At 43.5% G+C, this 24,574-nt stretch overlaps 1 protein-coding gene and 6 non-coding genes across 7 annotated transcripts in view; 2 read left to right on the forward strand and 5 right to left on the reverse strand.

Moving 5' to 3' along the window:
* Window positions 1-24,281, reverse strand: part of LOC110070073 (carnitine O-acetyltransferase) — a 42,111-nt gene extending 17,830 nt beyond the window's left edge. The window contains exons 1-3 of the mRNA XM_072988786.2: window positions 24,091-24,281; window positions 20,506-20,727; window positions 18,591-18,709 (exon numbers count right to left, since the gene is read on the reverse strand). Of these exons, the coding sequence (XP_072844887.2) occupies window positions 18,591-18,709; window positions 20,506-20,727; window positions 24,091-24,156 (407 nt within the window). The 5' untranslated portion in view covers window positions 24,157-24,281. The remainder of the gene's footprint in view (window positions 1-18,590; window positions 18,710-20,505; window positions 20,728-24,090) is intronic.
* TRNAC-GCA (transfer RNA cysteine (anticodon GCA)) lies at window positions 782-853 on the forward strand. The gene has a single exon. It is a non-coding gene; the product is annotated as a tRNA-Cys (tRNA).
* TRNAC-GCA (transfer RNA cysteine (anticodon GCA)) lies at window positions 11,485-11,556 on the reverse strand. The gene has a single exon. It is a non-coding gene; the product is annotated as a tRNA-Cys (tRNA).
* TRNAC-GCA (transfer RNA cysteine (anticodon GCA)) lies at window positions 12,932-13,003 on the reverse strand. Its single transcript has one exon. It is a non-coding gene; the product is annotated as a tRNA-Cys (tRNA).
* On the reverse strand, window positions 14,567-14,638 carry TRNAC-GCA (transfer RNA cysteine (anticodon GCA)). Its single transcript has one exon. It is a non-coding gene; the product is annotated as a tRNA-Cys (tRNA).
* TRNAC-GCA (transfer RNA cysteine (anticodon GCA)) lies at window positions 17,051-17,122 on the reverse strand. Its single transcript has one exon. It is a non-coding gene; the product is annotated as a tRNA-Cys (tRNA).
* On the forward strand, window positions 19,656-19,727 carry TRNAC-GCA (transfer RNA cysteine (anticodon GCA)). Its single transcript has one exon. It is a non-coding gene; the product is annotated as a tRNA-Cys (tRNA).
* Window positions 24,282-24,574: the final 293 nt, after the last annotated feature.

The raw sequence follows: 24,574 nt of genomic DNA on the forward strand, positions 1-24,574 counted from the left end.
AATTGCGATTGCAAAACGGTCTAAATGGGGGAATTTCGCTTAGTGATGATCGGTTCCCTGCTTCGGGAACTGATTTTTGCTTTATGATGATCAAAAACAGCTGATCATTGGGTTTTCAAAATGGCCCCCGGTGCTTAAAATGGCTCCCCGCTGTGCTTAGGGACGGATTCCTCGCTATAGAGACACCGAAAATGGCCACCGTATGGAGGATCTTCGCTGGACGGTGAGTTTTTGCCCCATTGGAACGCATTGAACGGGTTTCAATGCGTTTTTAAATTTTGCTTTACGATGTTTTCGCTAAACGGCGATTTTCTTGGAACGGATTATTGTCGTTAAGTGAGACACCACTGTATATGCTCAAGAGCACTGTTCATCAGTCTTCTTTTTAAGAGAGACTCACAGCATCTTAAAGGGCTCCCACATTTATTACAACCTAAGCTTAACACAGACTAGAGTCTGTTTCATCTCATGCATGAATATTCTCTCTCTGAAAGGTAGCTTTACAATAAACTAAAGATTAATCACCTTTTTATTTCTACATTTCATGGGGGGAAAGTTACAGAAAGCAAGAAGATAGCAATCAAAACACTGTACGTTATGATCTAAAAGCTGTGGGGTGTATAGTAGGTTGCTTCTTAACAGAAAGATCCAGATCCAGAAGAGCTGTCGGTAGGTGGCATGTTTGAACCAACGCACATGAAATCGTACACATGAGGTAGTGAACTATGTGGCAGAACCTGTATTTGTAAATAAGTTTCCTGGAGAGCCATACTCCTGCACTGGGGGTATAGCTCAGCGGTAGAGCATTTGACTGCAGATCAAGAGGTCCCTGGTTCAAGTCCGGGTGCCCCCTCTTTTTAAAGAAACGTTGCTGGATGTTTTAGTTGTACTGTTCCACAAGGCTCATGGTAGTTAACAGAGAAAACCCTCATGAATGAAGATGTAAAATAACCAAGAAATATCAAGGACTGTTACCTAGAGCTGTTGATGACAAAATGCGTTTTCAGAGATAGGATGGACATTGATGAAAAGACCTCAGCCAAAATCAGCAATGGCCCACGCGTAGTCCCAAGATGTTGCTGGAGTGCAAAACCCATCATCCCTTACCCCTGATTATGTTGACTAGGGCTGGCAATCCAACTCTTACTATCTAAAACCTCTGGTTTAAAAATCAGTGCCCAACATTTTTAAAAAATGACTTTGGGAGGTGTGCATGAGAGGTTGACCTTAATCAATGCACATCCTACCACTGAAAAAAACCATTCTGTCATCAACAATTCTAGGCAAGCAAGTCTGTTTTATTGCTGAGAATCTCTTCAGTCTCCCATATTATTCTGATTGCTTTGCCAACTGTATTTCATAGACTCATAAAATCACAGAGTTGGAAGGGGCCTATAAGGACCTCAAGTCCAATCCCCGGCTCAATGCAGGAATCCAAGTCTAAGCAGATTTGACAGATGGAGGTCCAGTTTTCCCTTGAATGCCTCCAGCGTTGGAGCGCTCGCCACCTGTCTTAAGGTCATTGGTTCCATTTGTTACGAGAGCATCGTGTGTTCTGACCAATTATCTTCGATGTGCTAAATTAAGTACAGAGTCAAAAACATGGAGTTAACTTGTAATAACTTTAGGTTTATTCAGACAGTTTGGTGGTGATGATCTCAGAGTAGTGCTGCACCCAGTGTTCCATCGGCTGTGCTCGGTCTTGGATGATCATGCCTGTAGCAGACTTCAAGGGAGCAGATTTCTTCTGTACTGTATTGGACCTAAAGCCTGCTTGATCACATCATACATTCCCTTGATGTTACCTGTGTCCGCTGCTAACTGTATCTGAGAGCAGAGCTGAAGCCAATAATCGTTGGAACATCTCCTGGCAGCCTGTTGGACTTTGCTACGAGCAAGTTGAACAGCCTGCAAGTCGTACTCACTAGGACAGGCTTTGTATGTTGCTAGAGCTCTCCTCTTATTCTTGATGGTTGGCATCAACTCCTCCGAATGGGCTTCGAACTAGTCGGCCGTCTTTTTGGTCTTCTTGCCAAATGTGGACAAGGCGGTGTTATAAACAGCATTCTTAAAATGTTCCCATTTGCATCAGTCGGGCCTGGAAGGGTTTCCTCAAGCGCTTGGGCAAATTTCTCCACTTTTCTTTGATCGCGGTCTTGCCAATGTCAATACGTGGACTTCTTTCTTTTTTCGTGTGATACAATCTCTTTGTTTGCAGTTTTACTCTACTACACACCAAGGAGTGATCAGTATCGCAATCAGCACTCTGGTAACTGTGTGTGATCATTATACTAGGAAGGCTAGAACGTCTAGTGAGGATCAAATCGAGCTGATGCCAATGCTTGGATCTTGGTTGTCTCCAGGAAACTCTGTTTTGAAGCTTCATATTAAAGAACGTGTTGCTGACACAAAGACCATAATAACACCAAAACTCCAGCAAGCGTTGGCCATTTTCGTTCATCTTCCCAATGCCAAAACAGCCTAGACAAGTGGGCCAAGAATTCTGATCAGCACCAACTCTAGCATTAAAGTCTCTGAGAATGAACAGTGCATACTGGGACACAACTGATCTGCATACTCCAACGCCATCGTCGTACTGCTCTGTTAGGAACTTTTTCCTGATAGCCTAAATCTGGCTTCCTGTAACCTGATCCCATTATGATGTGTCCTGCATTCTGGGATGATTGAGATCCTGCCCCTCCTCTGAATGACAGTCTTTCAAGTACAGTGGAACCTTGACTTACGAACTTAATTCGTATTGTTTGTATGTCGAAACTTTAGTAAGTCGAAGCAAAATTCCCCACAGGAATGCACTGAAAACCATTTAATTCGTTTGGGCTGTTTTTCATTCTTATCTAGAGGCGCCATTCACAAGTAGAGGCATTAGTTCCCATAGGAACTAATACAAAGTTGGTTGATCCGTACTCTACCACTAGGGGGAGAATTTTTTTCCTTTTTTCTTCTTTCGACCTAAGATGAAATTAGGTCAAAATAATAATAATAATAAAATAAAAGGGGGGCGCAGGAAAGGAGGGAGGGGGAGGAGGAAACACCTTCTAAACAGAACACTTTTTTCCGTTTGTGAATCAAAGCTCCGTTCGCAAAAAAACATTTTTCTCCTTAAAAAAATATACCGGAAATGATATCGAAAATCACTCCAAACAGATTTTATAGCACAGTGTCCAGTTTATGTGAGTCTCTCTGCTTTTTCAAAGGTCCTCTATTTTCTTGAAGTTTCATAGGCCTCCATGTCTGAAGTGATCATCTGAGTTCTAATTTAAATTAAATGAATCTAATTTAATTTAATTGAGTAAAATTAACCTGATGAGGAGATGCTGACTTGCAAATTCAAACCATGTGATATCAACTAAGACGTCTACAGGAACGTGAAATGGAGTCAACAGCACCGCAATGGATTGAGCTTGGCAAAATGTAGGGCACTTAACGGACGAGAACCATAAAGGAACAAGCCCTCCATTTGGATTAGGACTTTGATCTGGGAGGCGAACAAACAGCCAGAAATCTTGATTTGGATATTGTGCTGAACCAGAGGTCAGGAACCAGACAACCGTAAAGGGTCGGGCTCCTCACTCCACATCCCTTCATGGTCCAGATGCTGTCTCTGAGCCTTGTTATCTGATGCCACGAGGTTCCCTGGTTGAAGCATGAAGTGGAGATCTTCCAATCAGCCCTTTCAAGTGAAATGGAGGACCACCTTCCAACCAACAGTGGAAAGGGGCAAAGGGAGTCCCAGTCATTGAATGGATAACAGCTTTGCTCATGCTGCCCCGTTGCCATGGAAGTAAAGGCTGAAGACTCAGAATGATCTCAGCCAAACTTACAAGTATTTGACTGAATCACATCACCCTGCCATTAGCCATCTTCTGGATAATCTGAGAGGCCGGAGGGGCCATTTTACCTTTATGCCCAAACAAGACCTCCTGGCTGAGATTCTTCTTCCCCATTCGGCTTACAAAAAAGAAAAGAAAAGAAAAACAAATACAGTGGTGCCTCGCATAACGATTTTAATTGGTTAAAAAAAAAGTTATGTGAAACATCGTTATGCGAAACACCATTTTCCATAGGAATGCATTGGAAACCGGTTAATCCGTTCCAATAGGCACGGATTGCCGTCCTTAAGCGAAAAAACCCATAGGAAACATCGTTAAACGATACAGTGTTTCCTCCATTGGAATGTATTGAAGCTGACTCAATACATTTCAATGGCTTTGCGAAGTCAATTTTTGCAAATTTAAGTGTGACATAAAAGGGTCAAAAATGGTTTTAAATGCTTGGATTAGCTTCTGCACCCTCAAAAACGGATGCAAATGTTAATTTGGCTTTGATCTGACTTTTCGTTAATTAATGGTGAATATTTTCCCCCCAACTTTTGACAGCTGTCAAAATCTGACAGCTCCATTATTTCCTATGGGGGAAGAAAAAATTCACAAAAAATTAATGAAGACTCAGCAACTGTTCTAAATGCTTGGATTCGTTAGAGGACCCCCTAAGTCGTGTGCAAACCTGATTTGGCTTTGATCTGAATTTTCGTTAATTTATGGTGAATTGTTTTCTCCCCCATAGGAAAGCATGGAGCTGTCAGATTTTGACAGGTCCATTGGTTCCTATGGGCCGAAAAAAAAAATTAACCATAAATTAACGAAAAGTCAGATCAAAGCCAAATCAGGTTTGCACATGACTTAGGGGGTCCTCTAATGAATCCAAGCATTTAGAACCGTTTTTGACCCTTCTAAGACACTTTTTTAATTGAAAAAAGAAACATCGTTAAGTGAAGCAGGGGACCTAAAATCGCATTTGTTATGCGAAGCATGGTCCCAAACTTCGCTAAGCGAAAATCGCCCATAGGAAACATCGTTATACGGTGCATATTATTTTCTAAAAAAACACATCGTTATGCGAATTCATCGCTAAACGAGGCAATCGTTAAGCGAGGCACCACTGTAGAAAAGAAAAAAAGAAAAAAGGGGGGAGGAAAGGGAAGGAAAATAAAAAAATCAAAAAATGGGGAAAATGAAGAAAAAAAACCCAAAATTATTCTGGCATCCAAGGGTTTCTTCTATTCCACCAGCCATGTTTTATCCAATGAACAGAAGCAGAAGTTTGGTTGGTCACTTAAAGACGTGGTCATTTCGCATTATGTCCATAGAATTTGGAGGTTTAAAGAATATAGCAACTCACTTAACAACAATAAATATGTTTTAAGTTTAGCGTTTCATTTACTGATTGCACTTCTAATCGTGCCAGATATGTAATCAGGTACCCTTGTCCAAACTATACATTGGACAAACCAACAGATCACTCACACCGAGAACCACCAATCATAAAAATATTCAACTCTCTTGAATATATTTTTAAAATTTGCCATCATACATCCGCTGATCTCTGGCCTTAGAATAAATCCAATAAATCCCATTTCAAAAGGCTGTCCTTGGATTTGTTCCTTTCTCAATGGGAAGCATTTTGGATACACAAGTTAGACAGAGTAGCCTGTACTGTATCGTGCTGCCTTTATTGAGAGTGGAAGGGAAATAGTGGTTGCAACAAAGTGATAAGGGCTGAAATCCTGTTAATGTAACATCAAAAGTAGAACACGAAACCTACTCTAGCTCCTTGGAACCTACAGAAGAGCTGACTGCAGGATGAAACTATAAAATGGATTTATTTGGTTTCTGTAGTTGACCACTTTGTTTTGAATTTTTATATTAAAAATCTTCCCTGGCCTTTCATAAGATTTTATTTCGTTATGTCTAAATACCTTTAGATTTATTAATGTGTGATTAGTTGTCTGATATACTAGTGGCCAGTAACAAGTATGACTGACATTAATTTATGCCATCTGTGTACTCAAGAATATAAGAAGTTATCCTACAGTGGGACAGACCATTGGTCCATAAGAGCTTTAAGTAGGATTCTTTACGGAGATGGTAGGGATTGAACCTGGAATCATTCTCTGTCGCTGTTATCCGTACAGCACCCTGGTGGTTTCCCATCCAAGTACAAACCTGACTTGATCCTGCTTAGCTTCAGAAAGTGGACAAGATCAGTCTGTTCAGAGCAGCCCAGCATGAGAAAAGCAGATGATACAAGCTAATTCTTATATAAGGATTTCTCCTCCTAACATTTCATAGTCAGCAGCTTCAAGCCATTTTTTTATTGTACAGATTTTGCTGTTTTTTTTCCTGTAGCAATTCTATACTGAGTGTCAGTAGCTTACAGTTTCTGTTTTATAGCTTAGTTTCATGTAGATTACAATTTAACAAACTTATATGAAAGAGTCTGGGGAACTACAAAGCTTTTGTGGGAAGGTTGCTGGGCTACTTTTATATGTTGCCAAAAATGCTTTGTGCAATTCCCATTAAACACTTGGTATGATGTTTTACAAAACAATGAATGTTCCAGAAGCCACAAGAGGCCAGGTGATTTTTATTTTCAGTTGCTTTCTGTAAGAAACAAATGATTTGTCACAGGGAAGCCACTGAAATCCAGAAACACCAGCACAGCTTCAACAAAAAAGAAGAAAATCTAAAACTCAACAAAGCCTGGCTCCCAGCAGTGAAAAATACAGCCTGCAAAAGGTCAACGAGCTCTACCCAGCCACAAGGACCGGTGATCACTGCACACAAAAGACTAGCTAACGGCACCCATCAATCACAGTGACAGATCATCTCCCTCCCTTATCACCATAATACAGCCATAACAAAAAACACCCTGATCACCATAATCACCCAATCTCCTGAAATGGACAATGAGCTGATCCCACAGCTACAAATACTCAACTACACTACACCAGAATACAGACAGAGTTCTAACTCCTGTCCTTTGAAGCCACAGAGACTGGTGAAACATTAGGAAGAAAAACCTTCGGAACACGGCCAAACAGCCTGAAAAAACTACAACAACCATAATGAGGTATTCCTTGACTATTTGTTTATCAATCTCAATATGCAATTCTGTCTCCTCCCTTTGTACTTCATGTACTACACCACAGACTTTTTAGGGAAAGACAGAGCTAAAGTAGAAATTGAGAATTTCTGCCATTTCTTTGACATCTGTCATCATTTTCATTTTATCCTCAAGAATATTTATCATGGAGCAAGATACTACTTGAAGGTCTCATGACTGCACTGACAGGATAACAACCACGTTCCCCTCCTACTCTCCACATTTCACAACTGAACCTGACATAATACAGATTCAGCATTTCCAGTGCTTTGTAATTAATTGTAATTACCAATTTTGGTCCTTGTCCTGAGGGAAAGGTGGGATATTGTAAAAAGAAGAAGAAAGAAATTATCAGTTCCATTAATTCATCCCTTTTCTTTTATGTTTTTAATGGGGGATTTTGGACATTTTGGAAGGATCTACTCTTCCATTCTTGTGGTCCACAAAGAATGCTTCATTTTATCTAGCTCCAGCCTATGTGGTATTATACATCACACCTCACCAACTTTAATCTCTGTCAGATTCTGATACAGTACCAAGATTATTCCCATTAAGTTATAGCTCCAAACACCCAGACCTGTAAAATGCCAAATTAAATAAAAACATTGGACCACTGAGAACTAGAAAGAGAAAAAGATGTTGTACTACACAACCTTGAGAAACCTTATGGGCTGCAATGGAGCTGCGTTTGGTCTCCTCATCAAGAGAAAGGCGGCCCACAAACGACACAGATACTGTACATTTAGCTACTCCTAGCCAGTGACAATCATGAGACCTATAGTCCAGCAGGTTTTAATGGGCCACAGTTCTCTACCCTGACTAGAAACCAAGGTCCCTCCACTGGTTGTCAAACACTCTACCAAAGACTCCTATATAAAAATATCTGTTGTCAAAATATCTACCGTAGGTAACAATATTTGATAAATTCCATGTATTTCTCTTTAAGAGATTTAATTTAAACCATTCTTCTTGATGTCCATCTCTAGTTTATCTACCATGAGAATTCAGAAAAAGGAAGGCAAAAAAAATCCTAGATTATCTTTAAAAAGAGGGGACACCCAAGTTGAACCAGGGACTTCTTGATTGGCCGTCAAATGCTCTACCACTGAGTTGTAATCATAGCACACAGACATGTTGGCAAAGGATTTCTGGGAGTTGTAGTCCAAGAACATCTGGGGACCCAAGGCTGGGAATCACTATTCTAGAGCATGCAATGAATTCACACACAGCATCAGCTATAGCTTACAGGGTCTAACTATCTTCCCCATACATGGAGGTTCTGAGAACTCAACCAAGTCTGTGACAGTAGACTGCAGGAAAAGAAACTGCGGGGCACTGGGGAAAAAACATCTTCTATGGGCATTTCTCTGCTATAACTAATCTTGAAAGTTTAGGGTTCTCAACAAGGTCCCCCAAAATGGGAGTTCATAAATCTAATCAGCTAGATAAAGCTGCTCCTCTATTCATCAGGTTGAGAATCTCTCAGACCTCATCTTGATTTCATGATGGAAGACACCTTTCTCCTCTCTCAACTTTTCCCCTCAACAAAGCATTACTGTAGCTAGGTTAGAACTGCAAGGGAGGGCATAGGACCATCATACCTCAGGGGTACTCAAGGAACCTCCCCAAGCTCAGTGTGGAATGAGAATCAAGATGTTCTCTTCTCATATTCAGAGAGCATGAATTTTGATTGACTACAAAGCCAGCTAAAATTCATGGATCTCTCTCATCAGGCTTCCTAGTTTTAAAACCGGCAACTTTTCAGCTAAACAGGTTAGAACAAGCTTCTTAACAAATGCGTCCACTGCCTTTCTTGCCAGATCTGAAAGATAATTATATTTCTTCTCAGATCAGACATTATCACATATTAATTGGAGCAACTCTCTCATGAGGAAAGACGGTCACATTTCAAACTCTTTAGATCAGGAAGAAAAAGACAATGAGAAACGTGGCAAAAACATTTAAGATTAAGCATTGTGCCGAAAACAGAGATATATCCCTGTTTTCCATAGTAACAGGACGCAGGATCATCTACTGAAACTAAATGGGGATGGGGCGAGAAATTCATGGCAGACAAAGGCCAAGAATTCCTCCCACAGATTGCAAGAAAAACATGAAATTCACCACCACAAGAAATTGTGATGGCCATTGATTTTGACAGCATTAAAAGGAAATTCTTGGAAGGCAAGGCTGGGTAGCTCAGTGGTTTAGAAATCTGGCACACTATTATTATTATTATTATTAAAGCTGTCAGCAGGTACTTAGCATAATGGTCATGTATTAACTACATACAATGACAAGAGGCAGGATTCACCTCCCAATAGCATTTCCTGGGCAGCAGAAGGCAACTGTTTGTCTGCCAAGGGAATGCTGGCATAAACAGGCCATTGGTATCTGTGACTGGGTTCATTAAAGGTCTGAAGCGGTTCCTCTTTTTTGGCGGGAAATGACGACTGAGTCTCTTTTCAAACATTAACACATTTATTCAATTTAACATTTTGTGAATGTGCAACAACTTCTAACGGTTCAAAACAACTAAGATCTGGTAACTGCTCAATTTGTGAGGACAATAATTCTGTCTGTAAATTAACAAGATGCATTGAGGGACTGGTCCAAAACGTTCCCTATCTGTGGGCTTCCTCAATGGGGCACTCCAGACCGCACATATTGTCCCACAACAAGGGTGTCTGGCCCACTCTCCCTCCGGAGGTGGATGGCTGAAGAAAGGTTCTGGTCAAATCACCTCCCTTGAGTGACCCTGTCCTCGTGGGAAAACCACGACCGTCTATTCTAGGGCTTCGGCCGATGACCTCTTTAGATTGTTCCGGATTTTTCCGGTAACAACCCTCCTATCTTCAAATTCGGGAAGTCTTCCAACAACCTGCATGTTCTCTCATATTTTTATTCTCTCCCCCCTTCTGACCCCCTCTCTCTCTTATATTGAACTGTCTTCTCCCACACGGGTAAAATTAATTCCTTTCCCTCTTCTCCCTCTCCCACTAGACATATTTCAATCTTCTCCTCTTTCTCCTTTGATTCCCCTTTCTTTCCTTCCACTACTTTCAACTCCTTACTTTTTTTTTTGTCCTTCCTACTTCTCCTGCTCCGACATCTCTAGCTGAGGGGACGGCTCACTCTGCTCTTTCTCCTTTGGATCTACTGTTCCTTCACCGTACATATCTTATTCTGTTTTTTAACCAGAGCTCTTTGGTTCTTCGAAGGACTATAACTGCAAGTCACTACATTGCTTCTCTGCTCCTCCACCAATAAAGAAGTGACACTACTTGGATTTGAACCCGGACATCGCGCTCTGCAGATTCTGAGCCACTAAACTACAGTCTGCCCCAGCAGCCAGATAAAATCATCAAGTCGCAATGTTAATCTTGATTATCATTAACTCTCCTACCTCATGTGGAGTTTAATCCATCATGCCCGTCTATGCATGTATAAGGTACGGTGGACCCTTGACTTACGGAATTAATCCATATTGTAACGGTGGCTGCAGGTCAAAAAGTCTGTAGGTCAAGTCTCCATTGAGCTACAGTGCATTGAAAACTGATTAATCCCGTAACAGGCCGTTTTTGTTCCATTTTGGTTTTTTTCTGGTCTGTAAGTCAATTCTCAGGCTGCAAGTCAAACCTAAATTTTGCGGCCAGAGAAGTCTGTAACTCAAAAAGTCTGTAAGTCAAGCCGTCTGTAAGTCAAGAGTCCACTGTATTTCTCAATGCTACAAGGCCGCCATGAATTTTGGTGGTCAGGGAAGACTTCAGATCCAAATACTGTAAACTCTTCCAGAGTCAGGAGGTATCTAAATCTGAACCACACACGTTTTGGATCTGCAGTCAAATGTTCTGCCATTGAGCGGTACATGACCAGCCACCCCATTCCTACATCGTAGCTGTTTGTCACAAAGAAATCTAATTACATAGCATGTCCCTCAAATGCCATCCAGAAATCACAGTCAATCTCGAATGCAGGGGCAAAACCGTTTTGTTGGAAGCTGTGCATTTAGACCAATCATGGCTCAAATCCTATTGGCTTTAACCATATACAACACAGCTAGGATGACATCATCAGCCTGTGATGCTAATATTTAATTTAATCGTGAAAGCTTCCTATTCCCCCATTCAGGTTCTGAGGCTCCCCTCTTTGGACCTGAGAAAGCAGTCTGTCAGCCTCAGGGTAGGAAGGAAGCTTAGCAGCCAAAAATCACCACCTGACTGGCAGCCGTGGTCCCGATCCTAGGAAAGGAACTAGTGGTAGGCATTTTTGGCTGTTAAAGGTCTCATCCCACACTAGCATCAATCCTGTCAGCTTCAGTGGATCAAACGTCCAGGGCTTTCAATAGTTTGCAGGGGATGTTTATTCTACTCCAAAGGTTTTGCCTTCTACCTATCGAAGATACGTGTTTACTAGCCCTTTCCGTTGTGGCACCAAGGATGTGGAAGGGTCTCCTAACAGAGGGACAAACTGCCCTTTCTAGCTAGTGCTAATTGAATTCCTTTTAAAAGAAAAAAAAGCAGGGGGCACCCGGACTTGAACCAGGGACCTCCTGATCTGCAGTCAAATGCTCTACCGCTGAGCTATACCCCCAGCACACCTACATACATTCTTTGAAGTCTAGTTCTGGATACTGGTTTTGCCACAAAGCGCTCCTCCATAGGTTTAAATGTACTAGCTTTCTAATGTTATACACGCAGGAAACTATTTCTACAACAACTTCGTCTGGTGAGGAACCACTCCTCGCACAAAGGGGGTATTTTTTTTAACAAGATATTATTTCTTGAAGTATTTATATCCTAATGTACATCATCAGATTTCAAGGTGTCGTAAAGACGACAAAACAATTTAAAACAATGCAACCCCAAGCATTTTGGGGCACATTCTGGGAAAGTGGCTAGTGGGGGCCAGCAGTGGGCCTCAGAGATCTGTGAAAGGTGTAAATAATTTCCTATTCAAAATAAGCTTGTGATGTTCTGTTGCCTTCCCTCCTTTCGGATGCTGCGTAAGCAGATGGGATTGGCTACCTAATATGAGAACATTGCTATACTGATAATTAGAGATGGGGTCTTGGTTTGTGGGTCATCAAACCTGACAACCCATGAATGATGAATTGCCCCCCAGCGGCCTGATGAACCACTAATCAATTCGTTGGTTCATCGGGTCATTTTTCTTTCCAGACAGCCTCTGGGGCTATCCTTAAAAAAACAAACCCTGGCTTCCACAGCCTTCCTCTGCCGCTCGCTCGGCAGAGGAAGAGAGGGAAAGGGATCGAAGCGATCCCCCAGCCCTGCTGCCTTTGCAAATCCTGACGCAAGCCATCCTCCAGCCCCGGGGATGGAATTCTCTTCGGGCAGGCTTTAGTAAGCCATCAGAAGGGAAAACCCCTCTCTGCTTATGCCCCTGAGGAACAGCTGATCCAGAGGGGAACAAGGAAATAGGGAATGAGAGGACAAATATAAAAGATTCGTCGGGATCTCTGGACTCCAAGAATACAAAGCAATGAATATCTGACAAATCATTTTATATTTGTCCCCATGTCTATTAATGATCCTTGAATGGTTGGATCAAATGGCCGGCAGGAAGTAATGCTCTGTTTCTTTTCCTATTGAATCCAGGCCACTGCCAAGAAAGACCCAAAACAGGAGCAAAACTGGAGGCCAAACCTACAGATTAGGTTAAAGCAGGGGGGTCTCTCCAAACTTTTGAGTGTGACGGCCACATCGTATATTTTTCCCATTTTTGAGGGCTGAAGGAACATGCAAATGTTCCCTAGAGCAACTCCACCACCTGAGCACATGCGCTGTAGCAAAACAGCGCTAAATAAGGCAGCGCTATGAGAGGTTTTGGACAGGTATACCCGAGGCTTTGGGTTTTTTTTTTTTTTTTGCAGGCAGTAACAATTAAATTCCTTTAAAGAAAATGAGGGGCATTTGGACTTAAAATTCAACCAGAATTCCATAAAAGGAGGGGGCACCCGGACTTGAACCAGGGACCTCTTGATCTGCAGTCAAATGCTCTACCGCTGAGCTATACCCCCAGCACATCTCCATGTGTCATCCGAAGTCTAGTTATAGATACTGGTTTTGCTACATAGTTCTGTTCCATATGTTTATGAGTAATGACTTTCAGACATTATCCCTACAGGGAACGCTCTGTACAACACAAAACTTTTTTAAAATGAGGAACACTTTCCTCCTCATTTATGAGCTAACTTGCAGAAAACGGTGATACATCATCCCAGCTATAGCTATGTATCTTCATTTGGAGGAGACAAAATGTGGTGTATATGGGTTGCATGCAGCTCATGGGGCATTTCTGAACACACACACACACACCCCCAAGCATCTCAGAACCTTTCTAGGCAACAGAGAACAAAACATAACTCTTGCAGTTAATTTTCTGCTCCTAAAGTTGGAGGTTTTGCTATGGGGGTTTAGGTGTGTAGGAACAAACATGTCAACGTGCCACTGGTAATAGCCTTTCGCCATTCTCCCGAGATCCCACACTTTTCTTCTTAACCTCGGAAAGAATTAAATATCTCCCAGACCTTGCCATCGGAAAAGATCAGAAAGCACCAATGGCTTTGTTGGTTTCTAACTAGTCTCAAGGATAAACCCCCACCCCTGTCCTCTTCCCCCCCCCCAGCGTATCGATTGGAGGAGAAGCAAAAGAGATCGCTCCCAGTCACGCTGGAATGCAGAGCGCCTTTTGAAACCCAGCATGGCATCATATAGAGACATGGTGGCGCTGCGGGCTAAACTGCAGAAGCCTGTGCTGCAGGGTCAGAAGACCAAGCAGTCGTAAGATCGAATCCACGCGACGGAGTGAGCTCCCGTCGCTTGTCCCAGCTCCCGCCAACCTAGCGGTTCGAAAGCATGCAAATGCAAGTAGATAAATAGGGACCACCTCGGTGGGAAGGTAACAGCGTTCCGTGTCTAAGTCGCACTGGCCATGTGACCACGGAAAGATTGTCTTCGGACAAAACGCTGGCTCTATGGCTTGGAAACGGGGATGAGCACCGCCCCCTAGAGTCGAACACGACTGGACAAAAATTGTCAAGGGGAACCTTTACCTTTACCTATGGCATCATATGAGGGGTCCTTCTCACTTCCTTTGAGAGAATGCAGACTTTTGACTCCTCGGTAAAGCTAGCCAAAATTGGTGGACCTCTAACTGTGCAAGAAGATGGGTTCTTAAAACAATACAAGTTGCTTGAATTCCCAGTATACTGTACATGGAAATTGTAATGACATTTCTGATTATATTATTTGCCATTACTAGCTATTTCTAGTTTTTACCCACCTAGAGCCGTTGCAGGTCAGAAAAAGTAAGCATACAAAGGTATTACTCTTTCTCCAGAAGAGGGAGCATCTGGATTTGAACCAAGGATCCTTTCTGAACAGCAGTCAAATGCTCAGCTGTTATGACTCACTCCAGGAACGCCCATATATTGTGCAAAGAACTTTAGCTTCCAATATGTGATCTGCCTTAACATATATGTCTCCTAGTAGACAGGCATTTCTAGATTTTATCCATCATAGGTGTCCAAAAGCAGGAAAGACTAAAATCCAACTGATTTCCTCAAAAAAAAAAAAGAGAGAGGGGGCACCCGGACTTGAACCAGGGACCTCTTGATCTGCAGTCAAATGCTCTACCGCTGAGCTATACCCCCAGCACATGCAAATGTGTGAGCTAAAGTCTAGTCATGGATACTGGTTTTGCCACATAGTTCTCTTCCCATATATATATGAGGGAAAGCTCCCAAACATTACACCTACATGATACGTCCTCTATAAACAACTTTTCCAGCAGAGAGCAATCCCCAGCACATCTGAGCATGTTAAAGTGTTCTGAGGTAACTTCCAGAACACCACTTAGATCCTTGCCCCGACAGCAATGTGAGCAATATCTGAAAGTAGGCAGCCCACCCTGGCACTGTCCACCCGCTCTGCCACCACCACTGCAGTCAAAAACGGGCAGCCCCTGTTGACAACGCTGGAGGTCCTGTGCCAATGGCACCCCCTCTGTGGTGCAGGAAGGGGCTGGCCAGTGTTCCTGCACCATACAGCTCCACAGATGAGCATGGAAAAGTATCTCCTTTTCTTTCAAAAGGAGAGTGAGGGGGGAAAGTCTGACTTTTGGAGGCAGAAGCAACTTTTGGAGATGGGAAACGATGGCTGGTCAACCCTGAACTCCACCATTACACCCTGATATACTCTTGATACCTCAAACACTACAGTTGTGCCCTGCTTAACGATTGCCTCGCTTAACAAGGAAATCGCTTTATGATGAGGTTTTTGCGATCGCAAAACGATGTCTAGATTGGTTTTTTTCCATTTAACGCCAATCGGTTCCTTGTTTTGGGAACCGATTTTTCGCTTTGCGGCGATCAGCAAACAGCTGATTGTCGGGTTTCAAAATGGCCGCCGGCTTTCAAAATGGCCCCCCACTGTTTTCTAGGACGGATTCCTCGCTATACAGGCACAGAAAATGGCCGTTGTATGGAGGATCTTTGCTGGACGAGTAGGTATTCAGCCCATTGGAACGCATTAACTGGGTTTTAATGCATTTCAATGGGTTTTCTTTCATTTTGTTTGACGATGTTTTCGTTCTACAGTGATTTCACTGGAACGAATTAACATCATCAAGTGAGGCACCACTGTACTCACAGCTGCACACTATAGTGGAGGAACAACCACGACGGACAGCTATCTTCCATGGAAAGACCCCTATCATTGCTGTTCTTTCATTCCTTCTGCCTTTCTCTCATTCTCCCTTTCTTCCATATCTTCTTAAAGAAACTTGAGACGTTTTTTGGGAATCAACAGCAGAGGCCCACAAACACATCTGCTAGCTTGCCACGGGAAGGGTCTTTTCATGCTCTCTCCAGGTCCCACCTCCACCACCAAGCCTTCTTTAGGGATGGAAAAAGAGTCCACCACATCTTTAAATTGACTTCACAGAGAATCAGGCAACATCACATGCTGTGCCAGTTTCTAAGCTTGTTGAAGACCCCGAAATGAGACACACTGCATCTCTCCAGCTCAGTACATGACGGGGAAATGCAAGAACACAAAGCTGACCATACCGGACCTCAGAGCTTAGCATCATGTAGCCATTAAGACACTTTCCCTCAACTTTTGAGGCAGGGCACATTCTGGCCGGCTTCCAAGGCCACTGAAAACATAGGAACCTTAGACATAGTACAGCCTCGCTTTACGATTGCCCCGCATTATGACAAAACCGCATTACGATCTTTTTGCGATCACAAAACAATGGTCGAAATGGGTTTTTTTTTCACTTTGCGATGATTGGTTCCTTGCTTCGGGAACTGATTCTTCACAAAACGATGGTTTTAAAACAGCTAATCGGCCGTTTCAAAATGGCCACCGGGTAAACAAAATGGCTCCCCGCTGTTTTCTGGGACGGATTCTTTGCAAGACAGGCAGCGAAAACGGCTGCCCTATGGAGGATCTTCGCTGGACGGTGAGTTTTGACCCCATTGGAACACATTGAAGGGGTTGCAATGTGTTTCAATGTTTTTTTTTCTTTACGATGTTTTCGCTTAACGGCGATTTTCCTGGAATGGATTATCGCCGTTAAGCGAGGCACTACTGTATTGATATTTTTATAAACAAAAAATATAGAGATGTCATCAGTGCTTCGAAGAAGTATTTGTTTCGACTACCACTCCCAGAATCCTGACAGTCATGCTGGGTAGGAAGTTCTGAGAGTTCTATATAAAAAAAGTAATTTTTCCAAACTGAAAATTAGGCTGATTGCGTGCCTCATTACACATGGAATACATGCTGTCACTGTAATAAGCTGCCATAGTAAGTCTCATGGACAACAAACAGCAGGCTTATCCTAGTTGTAGTAGGAAAAACTAAACAAATCACAGACTCATGGTTTAGTGCACTTGTTCTCCTCCTGACAAGTTGGAGAACGAATACAGGGTATTGGGGTGTGTCCTATTACTGATTTTTAGTTTATTCTAGCATAAAGGTATTTCTAGGTTTTGTTCTCCTTGATTAGCTGCTGTCAGAGAATGCTAAAAAAGAGAGAAACAAATTCCTATAAAACAAGGGGGCACCCGGACTTGAACCAGGGACCTCTTGATCTGCAGTCAAATGCTCTACCGCTGAGCTATACCCCCAACACTTATTGTTCTCTTGCAATTATTCTAGTCATGGATACTGGTTTGGTCACCTAAGTCCACTTTGATCTGCTGCCAGTAAGAAGTTACACCAATCACTGTCTTACTTGGCACCTACACAACTTATAATTATATACTTTGCATCATGTTTAACTAGTTACAAGTTTGCATAAACTTCTCTCTAAAATCCTGTTTCTCAGCATCCTAAGTCTCACTAAAGTAGACCCAATGAATCAGTGGAGATTTGGCAAGTCAACTCTCCGTAGGTTCCACTGATTCAAATGGACCTACTCTACTTGTTACTTTAGCACAGTACGTTGCAATTAAGAGTAGACTCACTAGAATCCATGGAGGTTGCAGAGGAGTTGACTTGCTAGATCCCCACTGATTCAGACGGTCTACTCTAGCGCATCTTGCTTACTAGGCAACAGGATTTCAGCAATGGTTACTCACTCTCCAGCATATCGGTAACAGGCTGCGTACATCACACCTGTACTCAAACTGCAAGGACTCGCACACCATCTTGGCAGTTCAAGGAACTGATCCAACAGAGATACAGAGAGCATCAGTGGTACAATCTACAAGTATTTCATGTTGAGTTAAGAGCTTGACAAATCAGAAAAGAGCCATTCTGGTTTCAGCATTTACTCTGCAGATATTTTTAGATTTTGGAAAGTGTGACTGGGTGCAGTTCCCCCTTCTCCATTGATTCCCTCATAGACTTGCGGATGCCATCCATTAGCATTAACGGTTCCTTTATTTTTAACAAACTGCTATTGCCAACATTATTAACCTTTTCTTCCTCTTGCTTCAGAAAGCTTTCTTTCTAGTAGTTTCAATGCAAGATACAGAGGTGTGACAAACAGACATATTTCACTGCTACAGGGAGCACTTCTTTCAGAAACATACTACTCCTATCATCTAGCTGGCCCATCAGACGCTCAAACAAATTGCACATCCACGTAAGTAAGGAGGAAGAGAGGAGGAGAAATCCCCGGACTATGTGGAGCAAATATTCTAGTGGGCCATTACCAAGGAGGCAGGAAAAAGGCATGATTAAGAGATTCAAGACACTACTGGCACACTTGGGTAACTCTGATGTAATGGTTTGACATGCCGGGAGCTTGTGACTCTCCTGGACCACAATTCCCATGATTCCTCACTACTGTGCATGCTAGTTATGCCTGAGGGGAGTTGTAGTCCAAGAACATCATGTGGCCCACACACGCCTCACTCATTTCAACATTCACTGTGCTGACCCTACTGCATATAGCAGCCATGTTCTACTGAGTGGCTCCTTAGACATCTACTCCAGAATCCTGGATCAAATGGAAGACCTTCTTCAGAAAAGCCTTTATAGCATTTAATAATGGGTTCTTCGGAGGAAGGGGAAAAACACCTTCCTTCGGTCAGGAGGAAAAAGAAGAAAAAGGCTTCTGTAGGGCCTCTCCTTCCCCACTCTCCTTACCTCAGCTGGCCTTTCCAATCATTGAAGTCCTGTTTTGGCAACACCACAGCCGGGTTTGAGTGAACAGCCAGAGGGAGGCGGTTTTCCAAGTAGGCCGACTGAACCCACCAGTCCGTGATCTGGGATGACATTTAGATAAAGTTTAGAACATGTATATAAGCATAAACGATGCTTCCTGCTCGCTCGTCTATCCCCACTATAGCTGAAAGAGACTTCACAAGCGAAAACACTGCGGGCAGCCATTTTTTTTCCCGGCAGCCATTTTGGAACCACCGATCAGCTGTTTTCAAAATATCGCTATGCAAGAATCGGTAAGTGAAACAGCTTACCGATCATCGCAAAGCATTTTTTTGCCATTAAAAAGATCGCAATGTGATCGGTTTTGCGATCGTAAAAAACAAATCGCTATGCGGATTCTTCGTTAAACGGGGCACTCATTAAGCGAGGCACCACTGTATTAAAAACAGATTGTATGCAACAATGTTAGTTAGTTTTTCGATCATTTAGTAGGCAAATTAAAAAGATATGTATTTCAAACAGACAAACCAGGAAACACATCTTTGGGGATCATAGGATCTTTGAGGGGGCGCAGGATCTTTGGGGGCCATGGGATTTTGGGAGGTCATGGGATTTTTGCTTTCTTGACAAACCCTCTAAATAAACAGAGCTGAGGGGAGTTAAATAGCAATCAGTCTTGCTTGTAAAAAAAAGAAAAACTTCTGCCTGAAAACACACCCTGAGGCAAACAGGGGAGGAGACACACAGACAGATATTAAGTTGATGCGCTTCACAAGGGGAGAAGCGCTGTTAGAAGACTTGTTTTAAGTATTCCTTGCAAAGAAAATGGACAGGCGTAAGAGAAAGTCACCATGGAGTGGGCTGCTCTGTGAAAGCAGGGCTTGGAAATTGTATTTTGGGGTGTGTTAAGTCCCAGAACATAAACAAATCCAGTGAGCAAAAGGCCAGAGGTATATGAAGCCATGACTCATTAAGTACACCCTAGTTAAGTAGGTGGTAAAATATGCATCTGTCGGTAAGCTTCCTGGATAAACAAGAAGCTGCACTGGGGGTATAGCTCAGCGGTAGAGCATTTGACTGCAGATCAAGAGGTCCCTGGTTCAAGTCCGGGTGCCCCCTGTTTTTAAGAAGAATTTGATGGTGATCGTGGGGTGGGGTTTTTTTTGTTGTTTGTTTTTTGGTCCTCCTGTTCTTCAAGGTTCATAGGGAATAACCTATAAAGGGACCTATAGACATGTCCAAGATGTTCCTATCTTGAATATTTCCACAGACCCCAGGACGATATATCTTAAAATAACCCAACCGGAGACGAGTCTGGAAAGACATCTAGGACTTCTTGAGAAGATCAGCAATGGTGCAGAAGCATAGAAGAAGACCAAGTTGGCTTGCCATCTCTAATCTCACTCTGCACCATGCAAACAAAGGAAATGTTGCCTGTGTTCTTAGCTACCTTTCCTCTATACAGTGGTACCTCGCTAAACGACAACCCTGCTAAACGACGAATCTGCATAACGATGACTTTTTGCGACTGCTATAGCGATTCGCAAAACAATCATTCCTATGGGGGATTTTTGCTGGACGTCGATTAGGTCCGTGCTTCGCGAACCGTTTGGTCGCAAGACGACAATTTTTTTCGGCTCTGCAAAATGGCTGCCCTGTGTTTTCTGGACCCATGCTTCGCAGGGCAGCCATTTTTACAGCTGATGGGTGCTCGCAAAATGGCTTCCCTATGGGCGATCTTCGCTGGATGACGAGGTATTTTCCCCAATGGGGAAAGGGTTTTCGCATGACGACGATTTTGCTAAAAAGTGATTTTATGGGATGGATTATCATCGCCATGCAGGGCACCACTATACATCAGCTCCATTCTTACAGATTCCCGGCGCCACAGCCTTACCCAGTTATCCATGCGTGCCGCCCTGCGTTGTAGCCGGGCCTGCAGCCTCTCGCCCTCGCCACCAGGTGTCTCAAACTCTGCTACCAGTTCCTGGGTCTGCTTCAGCTCCTCGGGGCTCACCAAGGGCTCCAAAGATCGCAGGTATCGGGCCATGGTTTGGGCCAGCGGTGGCAGGGGCTGGCGGGGAAGCGGAAAAGAGGACGCATTTCGGTGATGGAGCGCCTGGAAGGGAAGGAAATGAACATTCTGGCAGATCATTTTAATCGTTTTTTATCTTGTCATGTTTTAATATTTTACCTGTATATTAAATCATAGATTGTTTAATTTATCTTTCAATATTTAACTTCTTTTGTTTTTAAATTGTGTGAATTTTAATATTGTGAGCCACTTTCGGTCCCTTGTTGGGAGAACTGCGGCATATAAATAAAACTAAAACTAATAATAATAATAAACAGACCTTTTCTTAGAATTTACTCTGTTGCTATCTTAAATGCTCACTCAGTTTCAAGCAAGAATAATTTCACATGCGTATCAACGAGAAGCCTGAGCTGTGTATGTTATGTGCCATTAAGTTACATCCGAGGAGCCTCGTAGTGCAATGGTTAAACTGCAGTACTGCAGTTAAGACTCTGCTCATGACCTGCGTTTGATCCTGATGGACTCAGGTAGCTGGCATGAGGTTGACTCAGCCTTCTATCCTTCTGAGGTGGGTAAACCAAGTACCCAGCTTGTTTAGGGGAAAGCAATAAGTAGCCTGAATAACTAAATTGTAAATCGCCCATAGATAGCTTTACTGTATGTGCTATGGGGTGAGATATTTAAGGAGTGGCTTTAACAGTTCCATCACCACCCTGAGTTTCCATGGCCGAGTGGGGATTTGAATCCAGATCTGAGGCATTGTTGGTCACTCTGTCTACTACACCACACTGGGTACCAGGTAGCCACCTTGTGTTCGTTCCCTCCCAATGATAGCCAGCATGGCTTAGAGCAGGGAATCTTGGTTTGTCCGGATATTTTGATCTAGAGTTCCCATCACCCATACTTAGCACTAGAGGAATGGCAAAAAGTTGTAGAACTTGATTTCAAAATCTCCAGCCGTGGGGGGGGGCAGGGGGAACATCAGAGGTGCTGAACTGGGACTTGAGCAATCCGGGTTCAAAACCTCAGCCACAGAATTCACTGCTTCACCTCTGGCCAGTACACTCTTTCTCTGCCTGGCCTACCTCACAGGTTGTTGTGATGATGAAGCGGAGAGAAGAGCCATGTACCTGCCTGAAGTTCACCGGAGGAAGGGCAGGATATAAACGTAATGAATAAATAAAACTAAACAGATAGTAGCTATCACATGTCAAGCATCAGTCAAAAGAAGGCCTTCACGCCTGCAGGGAGCGAGGCAAACCTGTATGTCCTTGGTAAAGTGTGCTGTTTATATACCGCCACAGAGCACTTAAAAGCACTCTTTGGACAGTTTACAATTTGATTATGCAGGTTACCTATTGCTCTCCCTACCTTCCAGCAAGCTGGGTACTCAATTTACCAACCTCAGAAGGATAGAAGGCTGACTCAACCCTAAGCTGGATACCCGAGCCTGTCAGGATCCAACTCAGATCATACTGAAGGGTTTTGACTGCAGGACTGCAGTTTAACTACTCCGCCACAAGCTTCTTACATGTTTATTTGTTTTAAATGAAAAGGAACTCAAGAGCAGCAATGTGTTTTCCATGCAATAAAACACTCCAGATTAAACACATATCCCTGAGGGTCTGTAGATGATGGTTCTGGCACCAAAGAAGCAAATGCGATTAAAATACAAGTACTGCATTTGTTTTGAGGGGTAGAACAAAATGAAAAGTTGACTGAACCCTCACTACGGATGTCTGTTCCTCCCTTCCCCGGCTATCCTGAAGTGGTCTGTGAATGTCCTTTGTGCTATAACCTAGCATAAAACATACAACAGGTAAACACCAAAGATGTGAAAGGAATGCAGGCCAATATCACAGCCTGGGAAATACAGTGGTGCCTCGCTAGACAGTTACCCCACATGGCAGTTTTTTCACTAGACATTGGCGTTTTGCAGTCGCTATAGCGATTCGCAAAGCAGTGATTACTATGGGGGAATTTTGCTGGACAATGTTTGGTCCCTGCTTCGCAAACCAATTTTCGCTAGACAACTATTTTGACAGCTCCCTCCGTGCTCGCAAACAGGTGTTTTCGGGACCTAAGCTTTGTAAGACAGCAATTTAAACAGCTGATCAGCGGTTCGCAAAGCGGCTTTCCTATGGCCGATCTTCGCTAGACAACGATGATTCTTCCCCTTTGGAATGCATTAAACAGGTTTCACTGCATTCCAATGGGGAAATGCTTTTCGCTAAATAATGATTTCGCTAAACAGCGATTTCAGTGGAACGGATTATCATCCTCTAGCGAGGCACCACTGTATACCTTTTGGAAACAAATTATATTTCCCAGAATCCCCCAGCCAATACATACACTGGCTGAAGGATTCTGGGAGTTGTAATTCAAAAAGGGGCCTGGGGAGGCTCTCTGCCATCCTGTCACAAAAAAAAAGAGCCATGGAGAATTAAGAAGGAAGACGGAAAGCAGGAAAGAACCAGTTCCGAAAGGAAGAAAACAAACAGGAGACACTATTTAAATCAGAAATAGTTTTGAATCAGCCTTCAAAGGCTTCCGCTAATGACTACAAGACTAATGGCCTTTCCACTCGCGTTTACAAGAACCATTTTACCTGCTCCGTATTTTGTACAGTATTCCCTTTCTGAAAGAGGTTTCTAAACCTGCTTCTCAGGGCATAACAACCTAACACGTGGCCCTGCAAGGTGATAAGGTGATCAAACAGCGTGGTATAAATAAATATTTTGAACGGGACACACCCCTCTAAGTGAATGCAACTACTGTAACTGACCTCTAAAGGAAACTGGATTAAGACTTCTGGGGTTGTTTTTTTTTTTTTAACGTGCAACGATCTTCTTGTTTTTCTAAGCGGGTGGAAATCCTTTCACGCGGACTCCTTACGGGAAAATAAATGCACGCCTTCCTTTCTTTCAGGCGAAGGCTTGCCATATGGAAATTAAAGGAGCGGGAAATTGCAGTGTAGGGAAATTCAACAGGCACTGTAAAGCCAACGGGACGGGGACAACCAACCATTTTCTCCCCTAGTTAGGCTTTGATCTCCTTTGCCTACAAGCGTGCTTGTTGTTGTTGTTTTTTTCCTCTCCGTTCATCTTCCAGCTCGCTCTTTAATCCTGGCGAGGTGCCTGCAAACCCGATCACTTGCAGATCTCCCTTCCTGCAAGATTTATCCCACCACACCACCCCCATCTTGAACGAGCCTCCTGAGCATTGCTTAAGTCTTGCAAACGCGAGGCCGGGGCTTCCTTCTTGGACTCGATCCATCTCCCGTTTCCCATCTCCGCCCGCCTCCACCTGCGAACGCCGCCGCCTGCACGTCCGCACATGGCCGCGGGTTGCAAGCCACCCGCCCCCACCCGGACTCCAAAAAAAACGGGGAGGGGAAGAAGAAGGGCACCCCAGGGCACCCCTGCTGCTGCTGCTGCTGCGACTCACCGGATCCTTCGATATGGGGGGTTTGGGGCGGCCCCAAGGCTGCCACAGCAACCGCCACCTTCCCATTGCCAGGAGCCCATGCGCCGGAGAGGTTTGGGATGGCTCTGCCCCCAAAAGTGGGAATGTGTGGTGCTTCTGGCGGGGAGGGGTGGTGGTGGTGGAAAATAAGAGTGCAGCTTGACCCGGCTGCAAATATTTATCACTTCCTGCAAGCGAGAGGAAGCTTTAAAAAAAAAAAAAGCTGGGAAGGGAGGGGATCGGCTCCCTCCCTCAGTCGTCCCTGTACATTTGTCTTCCCCACATACCCCAGCCTTTTCTTTCCTCCCAGAAAGAGCTCCCCTAATGGCCAGGGGGAACTGTGTGTGTATATGTGTGTATAGAAACACAACATCTGTATTTGTATGTAAGATGTGCACTGGGGCATTGGACCGAGGGTTCCAAAGGGGAATACCCTTGAAAATATGCATATATTTGCATGTAGAAT

Source organism: Pogona vitticeps, chromosome 2 (assembly GCF_051106095.1).
Source record: "Pogona vitticeps strain Pit_001003342236 chromosome 2, PviZW2.1, whole genome shotgun sequence".
NCBI classification, from domain to species: domain Eukaryota; kingdom Metazoa; phylum Chordata; class Lepidosauria; order Squamata; family Agamidae; genus Pogona; species Pogona vitticeps.